Source organism: Herpailurus yagouaroundi, unplaced genomic scaffold (assembly GCF_014898765.1).
Source record: "Herpailurus yagouaroundi ecotype Mexico unplaced genomic scaffold, PumYag 67690, whole genome shotgun sequence".
In the NCBI taxonomy this organism is placed as follows: Eukaryota; Metazoa; Chordata; class Mammalia; order Carnivora; family Felidae; genus Herpailurus; species Herpailurus yagouaroundi.
Window position 1 is genome coordinate 1,849,690 of NW_024420490.1, and position 27,985 is coordinate 1,877,674.

The following is a 27,985-nucleotide window of genomic DNA, read 5'->3' on the forward strand; positions in this document are numbered from 1 at the left end:
CCCCCCCCCCACTGCCCCTCTGGTAACCACCAGTTTGTTCTCTATAGTTAAGAATCTGTTTCTTGGTTTGTCTCTTTTTATCTTTGTTCCTTCGTTTTGTTTCATAAATTCCACATATCAGTGAAATCATATGGTATTTGTCTTTCTCTGACTGACTTACTTTATTTAGCATCATACTCTCTAGCTCCATCTGTGTTGTTGCAAATGGCAAAGGATCTCATTCTTTTTTATGGCTTAGCAACATTCCATTGTGTATACATGTACTTTTTCTTTATCCATTCATCTATAGGTGGACCATTGGACTGTTTCCATAATTTGGCTATTGTAAATAATGCTGCAATAAATATAGGGGTGTATATATCTTTTCAATTAGTGTTTTTGTATTGTTTGTGTAAATACCTAGTAGTGCCATTACTGGATCGTATGGTAATTCTATTTGTAATTTTTTGAGGATCCTCCATACTGTCTTCCACAGTGGCTACACCAGTTTGCATGCCCACCAACAGTGCACAATACTTCCTTTTTCTCCACACCCTCACCAACACTTGTTTCCTCTATTTTTTTTATTTTAGCTATCCTGTCCGGTGTGAGGTGATACAGCATTGTGGTGTTGATTTGCATTTTCCTGATGATGAATGATATTGAGCATCTTTTCATGTGTCTGTTGGCCACCTGGATGTCTTTTTTGGTGAAATGTCTCCTGCCCATTTTTAAATCGGATTTTTTGGGTTTTGGGTGTTGAGTTGTAGAATTTCTTTATATATTTTAGATAATGACCCTTTATCAGATATATCATTTGCAGGGGTACCTGGGTGGCTCAGTCAGTTAAGTGGCCAACTCTTGGTTTTGGCTCAGGTCATGATCCCAGAGTCATGGGATCAAACCCCGCATCAAGTTCTACACTGAGTGTGGAGCCTGCTTAAGATTCTGTCTCCCTCCCTCCCTCTCTCTCTCCGGTCCCTCCCCTCACTCACACGTGCTCTCTCTCTCCCAAAAAAAGATATCATTTGCAAATATCTTCTCCCATTCTGTAGATTGCCATTTACTTCTGTTGATCATTTCCTTTGCTGTACAGAAATTTTTATTTTTATATAGTCCCAATAGTTTATTTTGCTTTTGTTTCCCCTGCCTCTTGGAGACATATCTAGAAAAATGTTGCTACAGCTGATGTCAGAGACATTACTGCCTGTGCTGTCTTCTAGGATTTTTATGGTTTCAGGTCTCACATTTAGGTCCACAATCCATTTTGAGTTGATTCTTGTGTATGGTGAAATAAAGTGGTCCAGTTTCATTTTTTGCATGTAGCTGTCTAGTTTCCCTAGAACCATTTGTTGAAGAGACTATCTTTTTCCCCTTGCATATTCTTGCCTCCTTTGTCATAGATTAATAGACCATATAATAGTGGGTTTACTTCTGGGCTCTTTCGGTTGCATTGATCTATATGTCTGTTTTTATGCCAGTACCATACTGTTTTGACTACTACAGCTTTGTAGTATATCTTAAAATCTGGGACTGTGACAGTTACAGCTTTGTTGTTCTTTTTCAAGATTGCTTTGGCTATTAGGTGTCTTGTGTGGTTCCATGCTTATTTTCGGATTATTTGTTTTAGTTCTGTGTAAAATGCTGTTGGCATTTTAATAGGGATTGCATTAAATATGCAGATGTTTTGGGTAGTATAGACATTTTAAGAATATTTGTTCTTCCTGCTGGAACTTTTCATAAGGAATTTCTAGTTGTATTTTTAGCAGCATCAAGGCCAGAAGCCAAGCCAAAACTTGCACCAAATACCTGCCAGACACTGCCTGTAAGACCTATAGATTTGGGTGAATTCTTCTCTTCTTGAGGTTCTCCAAATGTTCTGAGGTTCCCATATACCTGTCATGAATTAACCTTCTTTATCATCTGGTATGGCTGCTGGGAACTCTGTAAGCAAGGTTAATATTAAGGCCAATATTTCCAGGGGGCTTTATTGGCTCCATGAAGCCAATCTTAGTTCCTTAAAGCGGTCTGGTCATATCTAAATCTATATAGGTATCAAATATTACATTCCAGTCAAAGCCTTGGTAATATAACCTATGTTTCCAATTGTGTCCTGTTACAGGAGAACAGATTCTTATTGACCTTATGCAAATAAATGTATTGCCATAAAAATATAAGAATACTTGGGCTCCTGGGTGGCTCAGTCAGTTGGGCGTCCAACTTCGGGTCAGGTCATGATCTCACGGTTCATGGGTTCGAGCCCTGCATTCAGGGTTTCCATTGTCAGTGTGGTGCCTGCTTTGGTTCCTCTGTATCTCTATCTCTTCCCCCCCCCCCCCCGCTGGTTCTCTCTCTCTCTCTCATAATAAATAAATAAACTTAAAAAAAAGTTTTAAAAAATATAAGAATACTCATTTTCTGAATTATGGAGGGTTCAGGTAGGGAGAAAAGATAAATGTTTCAATTCTGTTTATAACAGTATAATTTATCAAATTATTATAGGTCAGTTAGCTTAAGAGAAAATATTTCCTCAATCTTGAAAAACAAACCATTTCATGGGGCGCCTGGGTGGCTCAATCGGTTAAACATCCGACTTCGGCTCAGGTCACGATCTCACGGTCTGTGAGTTCGAGCCCCGCGTCAGGCTCTGTGCTGACAGCTCAGAGCCTGGAGCCTGCTTCAGATTCTGTGTATCCCTCTCTCTCTGCCCCTTCCCTGCTCATGCTCTGTCTCTCTCTGTCTCAAAAATAAATAAAAACATTTAAAAAAAGAAAAGAAAAGAAAAACAAACCATTTCAAAAAGTCAGATATATTTTAAACAAAAAGTCACCAAAATTATAATTATCATCCTCAGTTCATTGAGTCCCATGTTTTTGTTTTGCTTGAATCCAGTTTTTCCACTAGTTTTAGAGATTCTTACCTAGTTCTGTTTTATGATGTTTTTTAATTATATTTAAAAAAAGTTTTTTTATGTTTTTATTTATTTTTGAGACAGAGAGAGACAGAGCATGAGCAAGGGAGGTACAGAGAGAGAGGGAGACACAGAATCTGAAGCAGGCTCCAGGCTCTGATCTGTCAGCACAGAGCCCGACACGGGGCTTGAACTCACCACGAGATCATGACCTGAGCTGAAGTCGGATGCTTAACCGACTGAGCCACCCAGGTGCCCCTCTGTTTTATGATTTTAAGGTTATCAGAAACCTGTGCTCAAGAGTTTTTTCACTGAGTTTTACTGAAGATGAAATACATTTGCAGTGACATCCTAGTGTAAAACAGTAACTGTCAATGACGAGAGTTAAAAATGGCCATGGCTGAAGATTTGATTAGAGTTCAGTATGATGCAGTTCACAAGGAAATTTGATTATTTCTCTAACACACAGCACTTCAAGATAACATACCACGACATCAGATTTCTAGGGGTGTTATAAATAGTTTTTAGGACACTTATTTTAATTGTATATTTTACACAAATATAATTTCACAGGGTTTAATGTCACTTATTTGGCAATGCTTCTCATTTAATTTAATACATCAAATAAGCCTAATTAGTTTAATTTCTCACAAAATCTTTGAAATGTTCCAGGAGTTCTCTCAAACATCTCAGTTAGATTGTAGTGAAAAGATTTCATTTTAGAATTTGATTTTGGGGTGTATGTAAAAAAAATATCAAAAGGTTTAAACATTTCATTAAATAGGATCTCTGATCATTATGAAACAATATTTAATTATCCATGTAACCAAAGTGACGATAAAAGATACCAAAGGCAAATACAGAAGGTTACACAGCTGTGAGCAAATTTAGGTTTTTTAAAAAATATTATGATTCAGGTTTTTTAAAAAAGTAAATCAAAGACCACAGAAACATAGAAAAGTTTGGCAAAATACAGAATCCTTGTTTTCTAGTCAGATAACTTTAAAGATAAAAGCATTTACAGTGTTTTATTAAGAGCAGATCAATAGTTTAAGAAAAATTTTTTTAACAACAAGAAAACAAGAATTTTACCTTTGCGTTAGTATATTTTTGTCATTGAAACCCATTTACTTACTTAAACTTATTCTAATCTTAGCTAGTACTGACCATACACAAAATTCCCTTCTAAAGATTCCCTCTTCATAAACCTTCTACAACTTTACTGTTTACATTCAGAGTTTGTCCTAAGTTTTCCTTCTTTAAATAACCAGTCTTACTTTAGGAAGAAATTACTTTCTTGTCCCTCAACAAAAATGTATTCCCATTCCTCATATTTTTCCCCAAAACACAGATCTTACTTTTCTTGCATACAGTCATTTTCTTATTATTTCTAGTAGATTTAACTACATTTATTAGAATTCTTAACCCGTAGGAACTTTAGCTTCTAGTGAAAACTAAGTACTAAGCAATTATGAACTTTTGTTATACCAATATTCTTTAGATTCACAAATTTATGAATACATTCCATAATTTCTAGAAACATGCATTTTTTCATAGTACAATTTCTTAAAGAAATCACATAGCAAATTTACTAATAGAACCATATTTGTCTTTAGTTGCTCTGCAATAAAGCAAAAGTAGACAGATCTATGTTTACTACTTAATGTTTCATTATTTTATCTTATTTGGAAATGATGCAGATAATTCAGTAAATCAACTCATCATGTAACTTAACAAAATTCCAAATTTTCAGGCTACCAAACATTTTGGAAGCCACCCAAAAGTTTACCTATAAACCTTTTTTTTTTTAATTAAAAAAAAATTTTTTAATGTTTATTTATTTTTGAGACAGAGGGAGACAGAGCGTGAGCGGGGGCAGGGTGCAGAGAGAGAGGGAGACACAGAATCTGAAACAGGCTTCAGGCTCTGAGCTGTCAGCACAGAGCCCGATGTGGGGCTCAAACCCTCAAACTATGAGATCATGACCTGAGCCGAAAGTTGGACGCTTAACCGACTGAGCCACCCAGGCACCCTACTTACCTATAAACCTTTTAATCTTATTTATATCTATTTACTCTACTTGTTCTTAGAACAATTATGTTCAGGTTACCCACAAAACTTCATGAAGCATTAGACAAAGTTAACCATTACTCTAATGTTTTTGACACATTTGCAACAGAGACAACAAGAACCCATTCGACCTTCATTAAACAAAGACAAAAGTCTTACATTAAAAAAATTTTTTTTAACGTTTATTTATTTTTGAGACAGAGAGAGACACAGATTCTGAAACAGGCTCCAGGCTCTGAGCTGTCAACACAGAGCCCAACGTGGGGCTCAAACTCACGGACCGTGAGATGATGACGTGAGCCGAAGTCGGCCGCTTAACCGACTGAGCCACCCAGGCGCCCCAAAAGTCTTATATTTAATGCACAATGCTAAAGACAATTTTATTTTAATTAAGCCAACAACCTTAAATTAGCTTTAGTACTGGATATTTCCCCGGATCACATATCCTTAACAGAGCATTTGGGTTTCTATCTTCCAGAGTTTTGGAATACTCAATTCTTATAAGCACTTGCCTACAAACCAATGAAATAGAACTCTTTTACAAGTTTATTTTATTTTATTTTTTTTAATGTTTATTTTTGAGAGAGAGAGAGAGCAGGGGAGGGACAGAGAGAGGAAGACACAGAATCTGAAGCAGGCTCCAGGCTCTGAGCAAGCAGCAGATATCCTGATGCGGGGCTTGAACTCACAAACCGGTGAGATCATGACCTGAGCTGAAGTTGGCCACTTAACCGACTGAGCCACCCAGGTGCCCCTAGAAGTTTGTTTTTTTTAAAAAACCTCTTTTTCCCTTTTATTTCTTCAGTCTCAGGCAATTGTGGGATGTATTTACATTTTAAAGATGTAAGATTTATGATTTCAAGGGACAGGATGAATGCAAAAAAATGTGTTTTTTCCGAGTTTCAGGGTAATTGTGATTTAAAATTTACCTTTTTTTAAAAAAAAAAGTACAGGACACTGTTTTAATATCCTGATCTTTCATGATACCTACAAATACTTTGAGAGGAATAGGTGAGGTTTGGGGATTGGTAAAGATAGGTGGGCTTTGACTGGCTTCTAGAGTTGCATTTCTGGGTTTGTAGAGACTTATAAGACCAAGAGTTGTTTTTAATTCCTCAAAGAACTAGATTACAGCCCGAATATCAAAAGACTGACCTGTCCTTTTAACTAAATTAGGGAGGTTTTTAACTAAAATGGGAATGAAAAGATTTTTCTCTGTATAAAGTCTGTGTAAAGCATCTTAACATTCTCACACTTAAGAAAGCATTTTAACCCTTCTTTCTGGGTACATAATTCAACACGGGCTTCTATTAATCCCTGAATAATGCTTTTTACAGATCATTTGTAAGAGGGCCTAGGAGAAATTTTTGGTCCTGTTTCCTGTGAAGGGGGTTTGTGTAGTCATTCTTTTTATCTCTACATTTAGTTGGATCTTTTCAAAGTGCTGTCCAGAAGACATGAATTCTTTTGTAGTAGGGGTTCAGGAAACACCTGCAAAGGACATTGCATTGGAATGCCTGAAGCTGACAGGGCCTGATTATCAATCCTTGGAAGGTAGAATCAAAGCAAGCCTTGTTGGTAGTTTCAGGTGCTTTTTTTAAATTCAATTCCTAGCTTTCAGGATTTACATGGCTACCTGCATACTTTAAGCCTGGAGATTAGGCCTTGAGTGCTCCCTATAAATCTTCCATAGAAAGGAAAATTCTTAAGTCTAATTTCTGTGATTTTTACTAGTAAGACAAGTGAGAGCTCTCTATAAAGAATATTTTTCTTTTAAATATAGCTAATTTAAAGGTTCCATTGTCTAGCCATTGATGAGTGGGATCTATTAATAGCAACGGAAACCAATAAGCCTGAGTGGTTAACCAAAAATGCAAGATGCGTCCAAAGAGGGCACAGGTGATCTGTCCCTGTGATCCAGAAGTTTACTCCCAAAATCAGTCTAAGAGAGCAAAGACCTTCATTTCATAGGCAGTAAGGGTCATATGGTGAAAATGGTGTTTCCAGTCTCCCACAACATTGTGAGACGCCTCCAGTAGAACAAAGGAGGTTTACTGGTGTAAACCTGCTTGCCTGGTTGGAGAGACTATTGGTGTGAGTGAGGTAAGGGTAGAGAGCCTTGGTATCAACTTATTTGGTTTTCTCTATCAATAAAATAAGCATTAAGTGCCTCCTTTGTGCCTGGTACCAAGTTCAGCCTGGAGGTTGTAGAAGAAGTCTAGGACACAGGCCCTAACACTGAGGCCTTGACACGGGCCCCGTGAGCAGATAAAGCAAATGCACACTGCACGAGTAATGGTTGGATGCGAAAACAGCTAGAGTCAACACGATGTGAGTTCAAAAGAAGGAAAGGTCAACCTGGTGGGAGGTAATGTCAAAACCAAAGTTTGGGAAGATGGAGTAAAGGGGAATGAGAGAGCAGGAAAAGAAATCAAGGAGCATGGTGTGAAGTCTGGGGTGTAGGGGCCTGAACTGGGCTGCTGGTGGTGGGCCAGGCATGGAAGAGATAAACCTGAAAGATCCTTAATGAAAAAGTAATGTGGTGATCAGTAGGGTACTAGGAATAAACAGAAAAGGGGACTGGAACCTTCTCAAGGATGCTCTTTATCTTGTACATTCAGTGCACAAGCAGTGATTGAAAGCCAGCTCAGCTGTAGACTGTGGAGCAGTGGGAGAGGCAGATAATTACGCGTATATGTGTAGGGGAGAACAAATCATTTTCCTTCCACCTTTCTGAGTTCTTGGCCAAGACCACCCATAATAAAAGACAGGTTAACAAGAGAAAAACAAACACAAGTTTAGTAACCTGTACACCTCCTGGACACATGGGAGAGACCTAGGAAGACTGAGAAGCTCCCTGAGATGGCCGCAGCCATCACCTTAAATACCATCTTCAGCTAAAGACAAAAGATGTTGAGGGGGGCAGTTATGGGAGGTTACCGAACAAAGCACAGTGAACAAGGGCATGGTTGTTAGGTGGATTTAAGTCTAGCCTTTTTTCCTGTTGATGAGAGCTTCTGGTGATGTATAGTCATCCTTCTCTCCTGGTACAGAGAGGGAGACACCCATGCACAAGGAGATTTCCCTTATAAATGGAGATTTCCCTTACACCAAGAGTAATTTCTACTCAGTTTTCAGAGCTTCTCCTGTGTTGGCTGTTGCCAGAATAATCAGCTCAAAATAATCCTTGTGCCAAAGAGGCATATGGGATGGTGTATCTTGCTACCCTTCACCACCTCAAAATATGCCTCTTTGGCATAAGGATTACTTTGAGCTGATTATTTTGAGAAACTGCAGACACAGGAGAAGCATTGAAAGGAGAGTAGAAGTTATCCTTTCATCAGGGAAATTTACATTAAAAGGGGGGGGTGGGGGCTGGACCAGGAAGAGAGTTATTACCAGAGACAGCTTTTTCTTTAGAGAGACTTACCTGCTTGGAAGGGCAAACTTGGCTTCCCCTGCATTTTCTCTTCTCACCTTCCTGTGAATTGCCTTCCTCCGCTTTGAAGCCTCGGGCCTCTGCACCTTTCCTTAGCTCCCCTGTTATTTAAGCCTCAATTGCCTGACTGCCATTGGAGTCTCATACCTCTGTGGGTCTCCAGTCAGGAAATAGATAATTAAAAAATTTTCTCCTACTAATCTATATTTTTATTACAGTGGGGGGAGGGTGTCTCAGCTAAGGACCTCAAAGGGTAGAGTAAAACTTATTTGTCCTTCCCTACAATGGCATATTCTGCTACCCTTCATATAAATACAATAATAATTATACCAGTGGAATACATCTTTTGAAAGAAAAAAAATCAGAGTGTTATGATCAAAAAATAAGAAGAAGATCATATTATAAGAGTAGCCAGAGAACATTTTACTGAGGAGGTGACGGTAAAGCCCAAGACTTACAATGGGAGCTGAGTGAGGGGAAAGTGTTTTCTGAGGAGAGGGAGGAGCAGGAACTGAGGGGCCAAGGCAGGAACGTGCTTCCTGTGCTTCAGGAGGTGAAAGAGGGACACTCCTGAGGCTGGACACATAGGGTGGTATAGGCACAAAAGAAATCAAAGCCGGGACTAGTCCTATTAATAAGAACTAAAACTGAGCACATTTTCTCCATGGAATCTAAAGAGATGTTGATGCTTGTCAGCAATAGATTAGTGACTCCTTCATGATGACGGTGTACCTCGACTCACTGAAACCATAGTTGATAAAATCACGGTTTCTGTTTATTTCATTTTCTTCATACAAGAAGAACCTGAAAATGAAGGCACTGTTAGTCAGAACACGTAATCGTCTTCCTATTTGGGGGGAAAGTATGAGCAACTACCAAGATATTGTTTCATTCTGTATTTTGTTAACATGGAGGAAGAGGATGGGAGAGGAGAACAAAATGTGAATTATTTTTAGCAGATCAAACCGTTGGCAAAAGTTGTCTTCCCTAAGGCCACAGTAGACAAGGGCCCCTGGTGGGGGGATGGTTTGGGTTCCAGAGGAGGAGGTTTGGGGTGGGAGTGGGGGTCAAAAATCTTCCAGAAGCTGACCTCATGAATCAAAGGACATAAATTGACAGAAGCATCAAGGTCATAAAAGAGCAATGAAGGAATAGGTCTGGGATTTGGGGGCTGGCGTTTGCATGGGTGAGAATAGATTCTGGTCATTTCCTGAATGGAGTGGGGGACGAGTCAGGGTGAAAGGAGGGATCGTCTTGGGGATCTGCTTGTTAGTCCCCTTCTTGCCTGGTCTTTACAGGAGACCCTCACGAATTGGTTTTCAAGAATGTGAATTCTCAACTCCTGGGCCACAGTCTGAGTATCTCAGAGGGGAAGGTCCTGCAGAGTCTCTTGGTGCCAGGCATCCTACAATTGAATCAGCCTGAACAGACCAATTACCAGCAAATAGATTGGATCTGTAATCAAGACTTCCAGCAAACAAAAGTCCAGGACCAGACGGCTTCACAGGCAAAATTTAAAACATTTAAAGAGTAAATTAAAAAAAAAAATTTAAAGAGTTAATACCTATTCTTCTCAAACTATTCCAAAAAATAGACGGAAAACTTCCAAAATCATTCTATGAAGCCAGTAAACAGCCTGATACAAAGCAGATAAAGACACCACAAAAAAAGGAGCTACAGGCCAATATCTCTGATGAACAAAGATGCAAAAATCCTCAACAAAATACTAGCAAATAGAATCCGTTAAAAAAAACCATTCACCATGATGAAATGTGACTTATTCCCAGGATACAAGGGTGGTTCAATATTGAAGTATCAATCAACGTGATACCTCACATCAATAACAGAAATAATAAGAACTATATGATCATTTCAATAGATGCAGAAAAAGCATTTGACAAAGTACAATATTCATTCATGATCAAAGCCCTCAACAAAGTAGGTTTAGAGAGAACATACCTCAACATAATAAAGGCCATGTATGAAAAACTCACAGTGAACATCATACTCAATGGGGCAAACCTGAGAGCTTTCCCCTAAAGGTCAGGAGCAAGACACAGATGTCTACTCTCACCACTTTTATTCAACATAGTACTGGAAATCCAGGCCACACTAATGAGACAACAACAAAATAAATAAATGAAAAGGATCCAAATCTAGAAGGAAGAAGTAAAACTTTCACTATTTGTAGATGACATGGTACTACATACAGAAACTGGAAAGACTCCATCAAAAAAACTACTAGAACTGATAGATCAATTCAGTAAAGTCACAGGATACAAAATCAATGTACAGAACTCTGTTGCATTTCTATACACTAATATCAAAACAGCAGAAAGAGAAATCAAGGAATTGATCCTGTTTACAGTTGTACCAAAAATAAGATACCCAGGGATAAACCTAACCAAAGAGGTGAAAGACCTGTATTCTGAAAACTATAAAACATGGATGAAAGAAATTGAAGATGACACAAAGAAATGGAAAGACATTCCATGCTCACGGATTGGGAGAATAAATATTTTTTAAATGTCTATACTATCCAAAGGAATCTACACATTTAATGCAATCCCTATCAAAATTCCAACATTTTCCACAGAACTAGAACAAAATATCCTAAAATTTATATGGAACCACAAAAGACTCCAAATAGCCAAAGCAATTTTGAAAAAGAAGAACAAAACTGGAGGTATCACAATTTGAGACTTCAAATTATATTACAAAGCTGTAGAAATCAAAACAGTATGGTACTAGCACAAAAATAGACATATAGATCAATGTAACACAACAGAAAACCCAGAAATAAACCCATGATTATATGGTCAATTAATCTTTGACAAGGCAGGCAAGAATATGCAGTGGGAAAAAGTCTCTTCAACAAATGGTTCTGGGAAAACTGGACAACTACATGCAAAAGAATGAAACTGGACCACAGTTCATACACAAAATAAAGTAAAAAATGGATTAAGGGCCTAAAATGTGAGACCTGAAACCATAAAAATCCCAGAAGAGAGCACAGGCAGTAATGTCTCTGACATCAGCCATAGCAACATTTTTCTAGGTATGTCTCCTGAGGCAAGGGAAACAGAAGGAAAAATTAACTATTGGGAACTATATCAAAATAAAAAGCATCTGCACAGCAAAGGGAATGATCAACAAAACTAAAAAGCAAACTACTGAATGAGAGAAGATATTTTCAAATTACATATCTGATAAAGGGTTAGTTTCCAAAATATATAAGGAACCTATACAACTCAAAACAAAACAAAAAATCCAAATTATCCAATTTAAAAATGGGCCAAAGACATGAACAGACATTTCTCCAAAGAAGACATACAGATGGCCAACAGACGCATGAAAAGATGCTCAGCATTACTAATCAGCAGGAAAGTGAAAATCAACACCACAATGATATATCACTTCACGCCTTTCAGAATGGCTAAAATCACTAAAGAAACAAGAAAGAGACAAAAATCACTAAAGAGACAAGAAACAACAAGCGTTGGCGAGTATGTGGAGAAAAAAGAACCCTCTTTCACTGTTGGTAGCAATGCAAAACTGGTGCTGCCATTGTGGAAAACAATATGGAGATGCCTCAAAATGTTAAGGAACCTACCCCTTAGTTCCCAGCAACTGCACTACTGGGTATGTACCCGCAAAATACAAAAACACTAATTCAAAGGGATACATGCACCACTACGTTTATTGTAGCATTATTTGCAATAGCCAAATTACAGAAGCAGCCCAAGTGTCCATCGACAGATGAATGGGTAAGAAGAGGTATATATACACATACATATATACACACACATACACACATATACAATGCAGTATTATTCAGTCATAAAAATGAATGAAATCTTGACATTTACAAGGACATGGATGGAGCTAGAGAGTATAATGTTAAGTGAAGTAAGTCAGAGAAAGAGAAATACCATATGATTTTACTCATATGTGGAATTTAGAAACAAAGCAAACAAGCAAAGGGGAAAAAAGGAGAGAGAGAGAGAGAAACCAAGAAACAGACTCTTAAACTATAGAGAACAAACTGATGGTTACCAGAGGGGAGTTGGGTGGGGGGTGATGGGTGCAACAGGTGATAGGGTTTAAGGATGAGCACAGGTTGATATATGGAATTGTTGATTCACTATATTGTATACCTGAAACTAATATAACACTGTATGTTAACTAAATTGGAATTAAAAGTTTTAAAATCAGAACAAAAAATAATCAAACCGAATCAGGGCTTTTCTAGGGGATTCTAGAAGTTTAAAAAATATTACACAGGTAATGAAATAGACCTTTTTATTCCAGAAATGGCAGATGGATAATCAATATGAAAATGAAAGGACGTATATTCAATAAGGCACTATAGGGGAACAAACAGAGGAGGAAGATATGGCTCCTGTCTGCAAGGAATTTGCATTGTAATCAGATTGTGACTGTATTGTAACAATTCATATATATTTTTCACTTAGGATTTATGAAACAGAAAGTTGTCATTCTTTTCTAAAATAAATTCTCGTTCTTCACCAGTTCTTTTACACTAAGGGAAAAAAACAAAAACCCTGGGTTCAGATTTCTCTAGGGATGGGAGTACTGAGCTATATGAAAAAAGAAAATGAAAAAGAGGATAGTTTGAGTTTGCCTCTATCTTTCAGCCCAAGACAAAGACTTGTCAAGTTTTGTATTATTGGTAATTGGTGCCAGACGATTCTTTCTTGTGGGTGCCTGTCCTAGGAATTTTAGGATGTTTAGCTGCATGCCTGGCCTCTACCCACTAGATGTCAGTAGCACCTAACTCTAGTTGCGACAACCAAAAATATCTGCAGACATTACCAAATGTCCCCTGGGAGCAGAATTGCTCCCTTCATTGAGAATCGCTATTCTAGTAACTGCCTGAAGAGCTTTGTCTATACTGCTGGGGCTCTTTTTCCAAAAGTAACAAGGCTAAGATCTTGAATTTCTAGCTTTGGGGCAGCTAGCTCAGAAAGAGATGCCTTCTCTTTAAGAGTAAACAGTGGTAGGGGCGCCTGGGTGGCTCAGTCGGTTAGGCATCCGACTTCGACTGCGGCTCAGGTCATGATCTCACGGTCTGTGACTTTGAGCCCCACATCGGGCTCTGTGCTGACAGCTCAGAGCCTGGAGCCTGTTTCGGATTCTGTGTCTCCCTCTCTCTCTGCCCCTCCCCTGTTCATGCTCTGTCTCTCTCTGTCTCAAAAATAAATAAACATTAAAAAGAAAGTTTTTAAAGAGTAAACAGTGGTAAGTTTCTGTTTGGCTTTGTTTTATTTTATGAAAAGTGGCGTGTCAAGGGACCCCATCATACACACAGGAGATCGACTAAGTCACAGCTACCTCATCACTTTCTCAAATCCTTAGACTCTTTCTTAGAGGTGGAGTGAGGTACAGAGCATTGTTGGTAATGATTTATCTCAACTCATATTTCTTCTGGTTGTCCTGCTGCTCTTGGTTCTTCTGTGTCTGTGGTGCTACTAAAGGGCAGAGAACTGGAGCACCCCGTATCATGCACATGGGTTCTATCACATCATGCATGGATGTCTCAGCAGCTGCTCTGTCTATGTTACAGGAAGTCTGCTGAGATTTATCAGAAATTTAGCACAAAGACCTGTTGCTTGGCTCTTTGTAGAAAAATCATCGTCAGTGCTATATTGTGTCTGTGGGGAACAAACTAACTGTGCATGGACACTTTAATATATAATGTCCATAGCTATGCATGTGACAGAACTCGAGGGACCTTAGCAGTACTAATATTCCACCCGGGTTTTGTAGGATGGTTGCCTAATCCTCACAGTTTGCTTATATAGGAGGTAAACTCAGCATACACACTTATATAGGACCATATAATCCCACCAAAGGGATTCATCTCTCTGCTTCTCTTCCCTCTGACACACTTCTCTGCTGTGATTCAAGAAGTGTTCAAGTCTGTCCTTAAAGATGTAGGTGTCTCTGTGTCCCCTGTTTTTGTTTTTTCTTCTCCTTGGTATAATATGGCCCCCAAACCCTGAACATCTTACTCATATGTCTCAAATTTAGAAGAAAGTACTCTTCTTTTCCCCAGATTCTTTGGCATTTGTGTTAGTTTTTCTAAAACCCAAGACTGTCTCCCCCATCTCAGTTGGAAGACTGTAATATTGCATTGTGTAAATAATCCAGAGATCTTCAAAACTGCAAGTTAAGTTACAGGTGCATGCCACACAAGTGTTTATTTCAACCAGCCAAGCGATCAAAAACTTACAGTGCTTGGTTCAACATTTGCTTTCCAAAAATTCTTCCTCTTCTTCCCACATTTCCTTTGTTGGAAATAATTCATTATTGGAAATTTCATTGATTTGTATTTGTATGTAAACTTGGTTTGGTAAGTGGGGCTCAGAAAATTATCAATAAAGAAAAACAGCTCATTTGAAGGTACCCTCCTTCTACACAGTGCTAATCTGCACGCATCTTACTGTTACCACAAGAGCGGGTAGCACTTGGTTCGGGTGAAATCAGAGGGTGGACTGAGCCGCTTGTGTCTGACAAAGCAGCAGACGTCTGTGCCCGTGCAAGGTGCTCTGAGCTGCCTTTGTCCTCTGCCTTAATCAGTCCGTTTAGCCCCCAGGTGGCTAATTCCTAAGATGTAGACTCCATGGGCCTTGACACACTCCCCACAACTAGAATTGCCTCGTGTGTGATCCCACATAGCAGACGTCTTGATGATAGCCCCGCTGTGCTTTTTCTCCTAGTGCACCCGCTCTGGGAGAGCGTGGACCTGGTCCCGGCGGGCGAGCGCCAGTCGCCCATCAACATCCGGTGGAGGGACAGTGTCTATGATCCTGGCTTAAAGCCGCTCACCATCTCTTACGACCCGACCACCTGCCTCCACGTCTGGAATAACGGGTACTCCTTCCTCGTGGAATTTGAAGATTCTACAGATAAATCAGGTGAGGGTCAGACTGGTGGTCTTGTGTGGAGTTAAAGGGACAGTTCGATGTGAGCACAGGCCACACCACACTGCCTCCTTGGGACCATGGACCTCTATGAGCGGTGGCCTGGGACTCCTTGCACTCAGCTTTTTCAATGTATGAAAAAAATCCCTTCGAGTTTTTATGAACATTTTCTTCTACTAGTATAGGTAGTACTTTTATTAATAAGTATGTGTATCTGTATGTATAGATAGAAGATAGGTTGTGAAATTAAAGCTTTGCCTGAAATTTATTTTGTGTATATTGAATACATACTGATTTTCTCTGCTTCCTGACTTTACAAGACACTTTTACATTTAATAGTAATACTATTTAATCAGATTTAACTGATCAGATTGCAGTACCTTTGAAATGGGGCAAAAAAGCATATTCATGTGTGCATGAGGTTATAATCTTAACAACCAGTTCTATATTATAAAATGAAAACTCATATTCTGTTAATTTTGTTGATTTAGAAGAAACACAATTTAAAGGAGATTTTCAAAACCAGATATTATATTGCTTTTGAATCTTCTCTGGTTTTGAACCTACCCAGATATAAACTAATCTGAATGATTTCAAAGTTTACTTAAAACTTTTAGTATCTATTGAACACAGAATGTGATTAATTCTACGTAGGTTTCTTTTCTCTTTTTCTTTTCCTTTTCAAATCAGATTTGATGGTACCAAATAGTCTTCATCTGAAATAATTATTATTTGAAATAGTCTCTCTTTGTGGTTATCAACCAGTGGCAATTTTACCACCCCTTCCTCCCCAGGGGCTGGGGACACTTGGCAACATGCGTAGGCATTTTAAGTTGTCACACTTGGGAGGGTGGGGTGCACCTGTTGTCTTGTGGGTCAAGGCCAGGAAAACAGCTGAAGAGCCTACAGTATGCAGGACAACATTTGCAAAGAGTTATTCAGCCCCTAATATCAATAGAGCCAAGATTGAGAAACCCTTTAGGAAATTAGTTTTCTCTTATGAATATGAGGAAATGAGCCCATGAATGTGTTAATGAATCAAGTACAAAATGTAACCCAAAGCATAAATGGAAGTGTTTAGTCCTGTATCTATCCTCACTCTAGAATTCCCAACTGTATCTTGGTTCTCTATGCATTTTCCTAGGGTTGCTCTGAAACTTAGACATGGCTTTCTGGCCCAACAGCAAACAGACTGCTCCTCCAATGGGAATTCTCTCTCTCTGGCTCTCTTCCTTTTGATGTACTTCTCTGCTGTGATCCACCAAGTGCTCAGGCCTGTCTTTAAGAGCTTAGGTGTTTCTATGTTCCCCATTTTTTTCCTTTCTCCTCTGTGGTATGACGTGGCCCCCCAAACCTGAACATCTTGCTTACATTTCTCAAACTGAGAAGAAATTACTCATTTTCCTCCCAGATTCATTAGTATCTTTCCTAATTTTTCCAAAACCCTATAGTGTGCTCCTGTCTCAACCAGAAGCTATATTACTGGAATGCTGTAGTGTTACATTGTATATAAGGATTCCAGAAATCTTCAAAACAGCAACCTAAATTCCTATATTCCAGATAGCTATCTTGCATGACAATGAGCTTTACTTGTCTCAGGAGTTCTAGCATTACTCCTGCCGACTACACCAATGGGCAGACCCAGTCTGTAAATACCAACTCTCCTACATACACTCTGGACGCACAGCAACCCTCTCAAGTCTCACTTTTGTCTAGGTCCTTGGCAACCTTCTTTCTTTTCTTCTGAGGATCCTAAATGTTGGTCAGCTTTCTAATGACCTTGACGGTCTAGAGACTGTTTCCAATATAGGTTTCCTTCACTGAGTTGGAAATTGTGGGAAGTTGTTAAATAGGTTTCTAACCAAGTGAGTTAATCTCAAGATCATTCGAGGCAAATAGCTTTCTGTTTCATTTTTTAGTCATTTTTCCCCCTTTTTAACAATAGATTCACGAATTCTTATCCACCCACTTGCTAGGGCAATCTCGGATGGAATACAAATGACCTGCATTTTCCTCATAATAACTCCTTAGGTACCTCCAAGCACAACTCACTAAATTGGTTATTCCTCGATGTTACCTTCCCTAGGTGTGTCAGTGTCGCACTATTTTTATAAAATATCCAGAAAAAATGTAGAGAGGTTGCTAATTTTCCACTTATTTTGTTAGGAAGGACCAAAATAGGTAACCCTTTTTTAAATTATGCTTTAATAATCATTCTCTTTAAAATACCATTAATCTTTGATAAGTATCTAACTTTCTCTATCTCTCTCTTTTTCCACATTTCAGTGACTGCCTCCTATTTCCTGCTTATTCTTCATTGCTATTTCTCCATGCTGTTGCAAAATAATTAATAGCATTCAAAGAGGAGGAAAGAGTGAATGAACATAAAAAATAAAGAAAAAGTAAAAGACAGCAAAGACTTCCTAGAAATGAAGAAAGGCAAGAACCAATTCTAATTGTAGAAAGGAAAGGAGCTAATAAATATCAATGCCTATAAATTAAAAAAAACAAACAACTAGGAAATGCTGCTACAGTGTGCTTTGCAAAGAACTCGGGATAAGGTGTGCAAAGAAAGGGTTTGAGGAAGGTATGTGACAAAAAGAAACCATACCAAACCTTATGGGATGTAGCAAAAGTAGTGCTTAGAGGGAAATTAGAGATGAAAATGCCTTTATTGGAGAAGAAGAAATTTCTCAAATCAATAATCTAGCTTCCCACCTTAAGGAGCTAGAAGGAGAAGAGCAAACTAAACCCAAAACAAACACAAAGAACAGAGCAGAAACCAATGAAGTCAAAAGTTGGTTCTCCAGAAAGATCAACAAAACTGATAAACCTTTAGCTAGGTGGAGTGAGAAAACAAATAAGAGAAGACTCAAATTACTGAAATCAGGAATGAAAGAGGGACATCACCACCAACCTTACAGAAATTAAAAGGATAATAAGAGAAGGTATGTGAGCATCTCATAGCACTGCCCTTTGCTGGGTACTGTTTTGTTGTTTGGCTCCCCTGAATAGGACACAGTGCATGTGAGGGATGCAAAATGCCGTGGGGAATGGCACTAAATTATGCCTGAGCTGAGGTCCATGGATGATCTCTAATTTCACCTCCTGTGAAAGTACTCTCATCAGCTTGGTCACTAGGCCTCAAAGAGAGGAAGAGATGGGTCCTGTTGCTCCCCAAAGGGTGCTTCCTGCCCCATCTTGTGTCACTTTACACTTTTCTGGGGTATCACCGGTAAACCCAGGAAGAATGTTTCCCAGACATTTGAAGAGTTCTCCTTCCTAATTTTGGTCTTACATTTGCTTTTTGGGAGAAAACAATGTAATGATTTGTAGCAAACCTACAGAGTGTTGTATCCGTTAGGACCATCCAATTTGAGAACATTTCCATCACCCCACTTATTCCATATATCTTATGACCACTCTGCTTTCTAATTTACAATCTTCTGTTTCCCTTCTGCCTGTTTCTTGCTGACTGTACTTCCCCCTGTCATCCACACATCTGCCCCACCCGACCCCACCTTTTTCTTCGCTCTTGCTGAAGTTACCAGTGATGTTTCAATTAACAAACCCAACAGATACTTTGCAGTCTATTTCTTTAGTTCCTGGTTTCATTGAGAATCTTCTAAGTGCCACACACTGTGCCAGGTGCTCAGAATGGAAAGAGGAAGAAAGGATGGTCGCCACCTTTAAGGAGCTAATACTGTGGTGGGGAGACAGACCCATGAACAGACAGCGCTAATGCAGAGTGCCAAGCGCTGCGAGGGAAGTGTTCAGGTGGGGTCCGGTGGGAGAAGGCTTCCTGGAGGGGGTGACACCTGTGCTGTCTGCATGGAGGGGGAGGTTCAAGGCAGTGCAATGCTTGTGTTTGGTACTACTGTGTGTAAGTGCAAGAAGGAAATGGCAGCCAAGTGAGGCCTGAGGTAGGCAGGAGCTAATACACAGCCAGTTCTGCAGACCTTGCCCAGAGAGGGGTAATGTGGGTGCAGCTTACCTGCGTACTCTTGCTCTGGGTCTCGAGCTGGGCTGTGATGGAGGTGTCAGCTGTGGTTGGGGTTTCATCTCAAGACTCCTCTGGCGAAGGATCCTCATCCAAATTCACTCACGTGGCTGTTGGCAGAATTCGGTTTCTCTCAGGGTCTTGGTTTCTTTGCTGGCTGTTGGCAAGAGGCCACTCCCTTTTCCTTGCCCAGTGGGCCTCTCCGTAGGGCAGCTCACAACATGGCAGCCGGCTTCGTCAGAGAGAGCAAGCAAGATGACAACCAGCATCTTTTTGTAACCTAATCTCAAAACTCATATCGCATGACTTTTACCCTTAGAAGCAAGTCACAAGGTCCAGCTCACACTCAGGGGAGGGCATTACACAAGGGTGTGAATACCAAGAGATAGGGTTCATTGGGAGTCTTCTTAGAAACTGCCAGGATACATGGCCAATGGCACAAAGCCAATGAATTCAAACTGAGGTCCCTTTCCTGTAAAGTGCATGCCCTTAGCCCCATTATATAGGAGAATACCTCCCTGTCTCACTTCTCCCCTATGTACAATTTATGTGGATCCAGTGCATGTAGAGACTTCATGATTTTTCCAGTTAGAAGTGCCCAAATCAGATGCCTGGGCATCTCACTTCTCTCCCAGGGATCACAAATGGAGAGGTGCCTATAGTGCCATAGAAGTAATGAGCATGAGCCAGGCTGGGAGAATCTGAGACAAATGGCAGTGATGGCGACTGAGAAACTGGCAGGACCATTGAAAGGTGGTGGCCGTTTCTCCCATCTAGCCTGTTGTTGCCTGGTGGGAGCATGTACCCCACATTCTCATTCTCCATGTGCCTCCATGTGCCCTCTCATTCTCCAGTTAGAAATGTAGACTTTTATGGGAAATTGTCTAGCTTTAAATGTTGGCAATGAACTTTAAGATGTATTTAGTATTGTGTGGGTGAATCAAAACACACCTGAAGACCAGTTCTGCCCCCTTCCCCCTGCAGCCACCCACTGGTGACAGCTCCTCTCTGCCTTGCTCATTATCTTTGAAGGAGACACACAGTAAGTTTCCAGAATATGTTGCCAGTGTTTTTCTGGAGATAGGAGAGAAAAGCTAGCCTTCCCCTCTGCCTTGGTCACTTAACATGGGACGAGAACTTCAATTTCATTCAACAGATTAGATTGGATTTTGCCAAAGTCAAGCTCCCAATATGGAGCTGGCATAGAAAAGCAAGGTTTTGGAAAATATTTTATTTTTATTTCAGTATGCTTTAGTACCATCCTCCTGTTATTTTAGTGAATCAGGTGGTATTAGTCTCTGTACCTCCCCTGCCCCTTAAAGAAAAGTGGTCATTGGTGTCTTTGCTTACCTCTTTCAAAACATTTTTTTTAGAGGAAGAAATTATGTAAAGTATTTTCAAAAGGCAATAAGATACATAGCAGACCACTGCATGACATATCCAATGTATTTAGTCCTGGGATTGTTGTAATTGCACATAAAATTCAACTAATTATGCAGTAAACTCTAAAGATCACTAAGGTAGTTGAGATAGATGGGTTTTATGCTCTTATATTGGTTTAACCATGAACAGACATCTCCAGGGTTGGATTAGATGGAAGAAATGAGGAACTAATTAATATGTGTTAGCAAACTCAAGAAAAAAAATCAGTACAACCCAAAGTCTGAGGAAAGATGATTTTAAAATCTTGTTTTATCTGGATATTTTGCATTTCAAGTATTATTTCACTAGTTCAGAAAACACTAGCCAAACAAAAGGTATTTATTATCCAACATGGTAACGACAGTGGTACAGTGTGGATGACTCACATCGTTCACTCTGTCCAAAGGGACATGGGTGATAAGTTTTCACTTGCAAATTTCCTATTTTATTTCAATGGAAGGGGAAAAAAAACAGTAGTATCTTCCAAAATTGAAATGCAAGAGGCACCTGGCTGGCACATGATGGCACATGGTACAGCACATGACTCTTGATCTCAGGGTCATGAGTTTGGGTCCCACATTGGGTGTAGAGTTTACTTTAAAAAAAGTATCAGTGCATAAAAAAGAAAGAATATCTTTTGTCCCCATACTTCAGTTTTATGAGATTGGGTTGGATAAATATGCTAAGAGAAATTTGCATTTTACTGCACATTTAAAAAGTAGGCGCAGTAACTCAAGGTCAAGAGCATGTTCTAGGAGGAGGCGAACGCCCTCATCTTCTAGGCACAGGCAGTCAGGAAGCAGATCGAGAAGGAGATCATATTCTAAGTCAAGGAGTAGGGGATGATCCAAACGTCCAAGACAGAGAAGATCTCATTTCAGAGAGAGAGGTAGAAGGTCAAGGAGTACATCAAAAACCAGGGCAAAAAGAAAGAAGACAAAGAAAAGGAGTGTTCCAAAACACCACCAAAAAGTTATAGCACAGCCATAGATTCCAGAAATGCAAGCAGAGACAGACAACCCCAATGAAGTAGGCTTGGCACAAGATCTCCTACAAAGCCTAGGTCACCTAAGAGAAAAATGTCTAGTTATATCCCCCTAGGAGATATAAAAAGGAGAAGAAAGGTAAAGAAAGAAGCAGAGATGAAAGAGAATGACCAACAAGCAAGAAGAAGAAAAGTAAAGATAAGGAAAAGAATCAGAAAACGAAATCAGAGAGTGATAAAGATGTAAAATTAATAATGAAGAGGAACAAGGGAATGACAGTAAGAAAGAGAAAAAAGAGAAGAAACCAACAGAACCAAGTTCCCCTAAAACAAAAGGATGTTTTGTGGAAAAGGGAACTGGTGATTCACTAAAAGAATCCAAAGTGAATGGGAATGATCATCATGGAGAAGACATGTTTATGAGTGACTGAATATTGCCACCATGGGAATCCAGCTGCATACATGCACGAGTGTCATTCCTTTGTGTGATTTCTTAATGCTGTTTTTGTTCCTACCAAACCTAGATGTTTACAGTTCTGAGTTATAAATGGATACAAAGCTTCTAATATTGATACTAGTTGTTTACATCCAAAACCATTTAGAAAATGATACAGGAGTAACCAATTCTTTAAAAAAATTTTTTTTCAATGTTTATTTATTTTTGTTTTGTTTTGTTTTTTAATTTTTTTTTTCAACGTTTATTTATTTGGGACAGAGAGAGTCAGAGCATGAACGGGGGAGGGGCAAAGAGAGAGAGAGAGACACAGAATCGGAAACAGGCTCCAGGCTCCGAGCCATCAGCCCAGAGCATGACGCGGGGCTCGAACTCCCGGACCGCGAGATCGTGACCTGGCTGAAGTCGGACGCTTAACCGACTGCGCCACCCAGGCGCCCCAATGTTTATTTATTTTTGACAGAGAGAGAGAGAGAGAGAGAGAGAGAGAGAGAGCGAGCATGAGTGGGGGAGGGGCAGAGAGAGAAGGAGACACAGAATCCAAAGCAGGCTCCAGGCTCTGAGCTGTCAACACAGAGCCCAACATGGGGCTCGAACTCACAGACTGCGAGATCATAACCTGAGCCGAAGTCGGACGCTCAACTGACTGAGCCACCCAGGCACCCCCGGGAGTAACCAATCTTGACATGGTGAAATCTGTCAAGCAGTTTTAAAAGTATTCTGGTGCTGCTTTAAAACAAAAACGAAAAGCTGCATACATCACAGCACCCATGGATAGTTTATGTTATATGATCTCCTTTATTAAGTAAGTTCACTTATAGTATTCCTTGCTATAATGCAGCTATGTAGGGAATGCACTGATTGATTGCATGTTAATTGTGGCAGGAATATCCTAAATGTCATTAAAACCCTCCAACATGATGGATCTACTTATGGTCTTATCTGTTGACATGACAAATTAACATTCTTTTTAAAAAATTTTTTGTTAATGTTTATTTATTTTTGAGAGAGAGTCACAGCATGAGCAGGGAAGGGGCCTGAAGCAGGCTCCAGGCTCCAAACTGTCAGCACAGAGCCTGACACGGGGCTTGAACTCATGAACTGTGAGATCATGACCTGAGCTGAACTCAGACACTCGTCTGACTGAGCCACCCAGGCGCCCCAACATTCTTATTATTACATCTGAAAATGAAAATTTGACATAAATCACCCTTTAAGGCTTTTAGCTAAATTTTTGTGGCTTTTGTTTAACTTTGAAAGGTTCTATCTGCACTAACCTTTTTTGATGACTGACTAGGCTTTAATTACAGAAACAAGATTTGAAATGAAATTGTCTTTGGTAGTGAGCAAATAACGTATTTTGAAGTAGAGTTGTATACTTTTTTCATAAGGTGTTTGGGATTTTTTTTCCCTGAAATAATTTATTCCACATCTACATCAGTGAAGGCTTCTGCCTATCCTGAGCCCATCTGTTAAAGAAAGTTATCTCTTGTCCTGGTTTTCAATTTTCCACTCTTTTATTAGTTTGTTTTAATCTCAGTGTTGGGAAAAGGGGGTAGGGCATTTTAAATTGACGTTCATATACTTTAAAATAAGACAAATCTACTTTTATATATATATATATTTTTTCAATGTTTATTTATTTTTGGGACAGAGAGAGACAGAGCATGAACGGGGGAGGGGCAGAGAGAGAGGGAGACACAGAATCGGAAACAGGCTCCAGGCTCCGAGCCATCAGCCCAGAGCCCGACGCGGGGCTCGAACTCACGGACCGCGAGATCGTGACCTGGCTGAAGTCGGACGCTTAACCGACTGCGCCACCCAGGCGCCCCAATCTACTTTTAATGTTTATTTATTTTTGAGACAGAGACAGAGTGTGAGTGGGGGAGGAGCAGAGAGAGAGGGAGACACAGAATCTGAAGCAGGCTCCAGGCTCTGAGCTGTCAGCACGGAGCCTGACGCAGGGCTCGAACTCACAAACCTGATCATCACCTGAGCTGAAGTCAGATGCTTACTGACTGAGCTACCCAGGTGCCCCAAGACAAATCTACTTTTAAATAAATGTTTATTATTTTGAGAGAGAAGTGTGCATGCACATGAGCAGGGGAGGGGCAAAGAGAAAGGGAGAGAGAGGATCACAAGCAGGCTCCACACTGTCAGCACAGAGCCTGATGCAGAGCTCAATCCCAAGAAAGCCTGTGATCATGACCTGAGCCCAAGTGAAGAGTCAGACGCTTAACCGACTGAACCACCCAGGAGTCCCAAGACAAGTCTACTTGATAATGTACTTTTTATGTGACGTCCAGTATAAAACCTATCAATTTGTGTTACTGGTAATGCAGTAGTAATCTTATGCGCACAGTGATTCCAGGTTAAATGCAAAGTAGTTAGGCAACGGTTTTCTTAGTTACAGGAGTTTCAAGGTTCACTTTTGTGCAGAAAAAACTAAAGTAGGCTATAGTCTGTGTCATGTTGATATACAGTTTCTGAAATTGTTTTATAAGACTTTGTTAATAAAACCCTTATTTCATGTTCCTGTAAAAAAAGAAGTGGGCACAGTAAATATAGAATATAAAAATAAGTCAAGAATTGGCCTTTAATGGTTGTACAGAGCTTGGAGTGTGTTAATTCTCAGTGTCTTTCAGAGTGCAAGTCTTGCCCTTATACCTGTACTGACTGCGTGGAAATCAAGTTTATATACACGCGTATCTAATACAGTGTGCCCCATTTAAGACAGTTCACATAGAAGGTCCCCCCAAAGAGTCGGCCTTTCCCCTGCATTCCTCCATGGTATGAAAAACTGTCCCCTGAATTGTTGGATGTGCCATTTCAGTGATCGAGGGAGGACCCCTGGAACACAACTACCGACTGAAGCAATTCCATTTTCACTGGGGGGCCATTGATGCTTGGGGCTCCGAGCACACTGTGGACAGCAAATGTTACCCGGCAGAGGTATGTTGAGCAGCTTGGGAACAGCGACAGCCGTGAAGTGGGGATAATGCTGAATTTCTAAGAAATTATCATGGAAAATCCAATGATTCCTATAAATGCTAAATAGCTCTCTCAGGCATATTTGATTATTTCCAGTTTATACATGTAAAAATGATACGTGCCCTCATCTCACATAATCGAGCAGAAATGAAACTCAAGATCCTAAAATGGAGTCCTTCCAGAATTCCAAGCTAGGCTCAAATTATAGCCTGAAGTTATAAGCCAGGCAACAATGCAGGGCCACCAGATTAAATTAATCCAAGTGAGAATTGGGAGGAGCCTAAATAAAGCCTGCGACAATAGAAACAGAAAAAGAGCAAGATTTAACAAGCATTTCTGAAATAAAAGCAACAGGACTTGGAGGCATGGTCCACTTCAGGAGAGGAGAGGAGCAAGTTAACCGTGACCTTGAGGGTCTTACTTGGGAGACTGGGTGATGATGCATTGGCAAATGATGGACAAGAAATAATTTGTAGGGAAGTACAGGGACTGCATAAGGAAACACAATTTATTCTTACAATTTCTCCTTAATTTGGTTTTAAACGTTACCTTGAAAAGAAGCACATTTTAAGTGGTTATCCCTCAAATAAATTTATCTTCAACTCTTGTTTAATTCCCATACAGAGAATCTATTTCTCTCAATATAAACATCTCTCCTTTAGATGCAAATGGATTTTGGATATGACGGTTTCATATCCAAAACAGCGTGGGAATGGACAAAGTTTGCTCCCTCCCTGAAATGTTACCCACTTTGCTGTATTTGTTTTCTTTTATTTTTCTCCAAATAAATCCCTCTATTCAGAAGTAATGTTAATTGCTGTTCCTGCATACATTTCTTCCTGTTATTTATTTCTATCTCATTTTGCACCAGATTGGTGTATGCTTTTCTCAGTGGCTTTATTTTGGGCAAGGAAACATTAAAATATTATGTGTTGAATAAGGCTGTCTGTTTTGGAGCAATCCTATATGCTCATGTATCAAACCATCTTTTAATGCTGTTTTAGCTGCACTTGGTACATTGGAATGCAGTCAAATTTGAAAACTTTGAGGATGCCGCACTGGAAGAAAATGGTTTGGCTGTGATAGGAGTATTTTTAAAGGTAAAAAAGTCTTTCCACTTTACATGATGTGTTGTATTGTGGGGTAAAAAGATACAACATTGTCATATTAAGATCTAAGTATATTGGGATAAAAAAAAAACATAATTGACTTGTGGAATCAATATGTTGTACACCCGAAACTAATGTAAAATTGTATGTCAACTCTGCTTCAATTTCCGGGAAAAAAAAAGAAAATGAACAATGGTTAAAAGAAGAGATTGCTATGAATATATTTCAAATGATATTAAAATGCACAGTCCAGGGGCACCTGGGCGGCTCAGTCAGTTAAGCGTCCAACTCTTGATTGTGGCTCAGGTCATGATCTCATGGTCATGAGATCAAGCCCCCTGTCGGGCTGTGTGCCAAGCAGCTGAGCATGGACCCTGCTTAAGATTCTCTCCCTCTCCCTCTCTCTCTCCCTCTGCCCCTGACACACACACTCTCTCTGAAAACAAAAATGTCCAGTCCAATAGAGTAACAAGAGTAACAAGCCACATGTGGCAAATGAGCTCTTGAAATGTGGCTACTTTGACCATGGTATGGTTTTTCATTTTAATTAATTAAAATTTCAATGTAAGAACCAGTGTTTATTATTTATTTGAGAGAGAGAGAGAGAGAGAGAGAGAGAGAGAGCATGTAAGTAGGGGAGAGGGGCAGAGGGAAAGAGAGAATCTTAAGCAATCTCCATGCTCCGCATGGAACCTGACAAGGGGCTGGATCCCAGGACCCTGAGATCATGACCTCAGTGGAAATCAAGAGTTGGCTGAGGCACCCAGGCGCCCAACGAACTGATATTTAAATGGAGCTGGGGCACCTTTCCCCGCAGGCACACTGACCCTATCAGCAAACAGCCTGCTCATTTGTTTTGTGTCTAATTTGATTCAGTGACGTTTATAGCAACCTAAATTGCCCGTTTAAGTGTAGTTTAAGTAGTGTGATTGGTTTGTTTATATGTGATCACCAGGTGGCTAATTTTAATTCATATTCTGTTCTGATTTCAAAAGTGAAGTGTCAATTGTTTTTAATATTTTCTCATTGCTTCTTCTTTAGCTAGGAAAACATCACAAAGAGCTGCAGAAATTGGTGGATACTTTGCCATCAATCAAGCATAAGGTAATTTCCCCCCCTAAATCACTTGAAATACATTTTATGTTTAATCTGCGAGTGGAGACGCTGACAAGGCGCCCTGGAACACAACTCGCCACTGCCTTGGTTCTGCCGCCATGCCACTGAGCGCTCGGCACTCGGGAACATGGTGCCGTCCCCTCCTCTGCTCCGACACCTGCACACCTGCGTCTTCGAAGTCCCCGTGGGAACACTCAGACCAGCCCTCTTGGCTAGACCTCCCATCCCACAGGCGGGGAGCACGGAAGAGTGGGACGGACGCTTGGCTTGGCTGCTGTGAAGAACAGTTACCCGTTTCCGTCCGGCCCGTCCGCATGGACGCCTCTGTCCAGACCCCAGGATTAACTGTTGCTTCTTGAGGATCCCAAAGGGGCTGTTCCCTGGAAGTCCTCCTCTTCCCTGTTTCCCCCTCTTCTCCCCACCTCAGTCCCTCCCCACTGCCTCTTTCCCTCTCCCTCCCTCTCACTCTCCCTCTTTTTCCTTGCCTGTCTCTTTCTCCCCTTTTGATACAGGAGCCTGGCTCCCTCTACTTTGCGTTGTGTTTTAGAAAGGAGAATTCTGT

The 27,985-nt window shown here is 40.1% G+C and overlaps 1 protein-coding gene and 1 pseudogene across 4 annotated transcripts in view; both read left to right on the forward strand.

Moving 5' to 3' along the window:
- The window catches only part of CA5B (carbonic anhydrase 5B), a 51,937-nt gene that overhangs the window by 17,211 nt on the left and 6,741 nt on the right, over positions 1 to 27,985 (forward strand). For all 4 annotated transcript variants that reach the window (XM_040468198.1, XM_040468199.1, XM_040468197.1 and 1 more), the window contains 4 exons: positions 15,143 to 15,340; positions 25,041 to 25,159; positions 26,203 to 26,298; positions 27,349 to 27,411. In XM_040468198.1, the coding sequence (XP_040324132.1) occupies positions 15,143 to 15,340; positions 25,041 to 25,159; positions 26,203 to 26,298; positions 27,349 to 27,411 (476 nt within the window). The remainder of the gene's footprint in view (positions 1 to 15,142; positions 15,341 to 25,040; positions 25,160 to 26,202; positions 26,299 to 27,348; positions 27,412 to 27,985) is intronic.
- LOC121025609 (serine/arginine-rich splicing factor 11-like) lies at positions 16,818 to 22,411 on the forward strand (annotated as a pseudogene).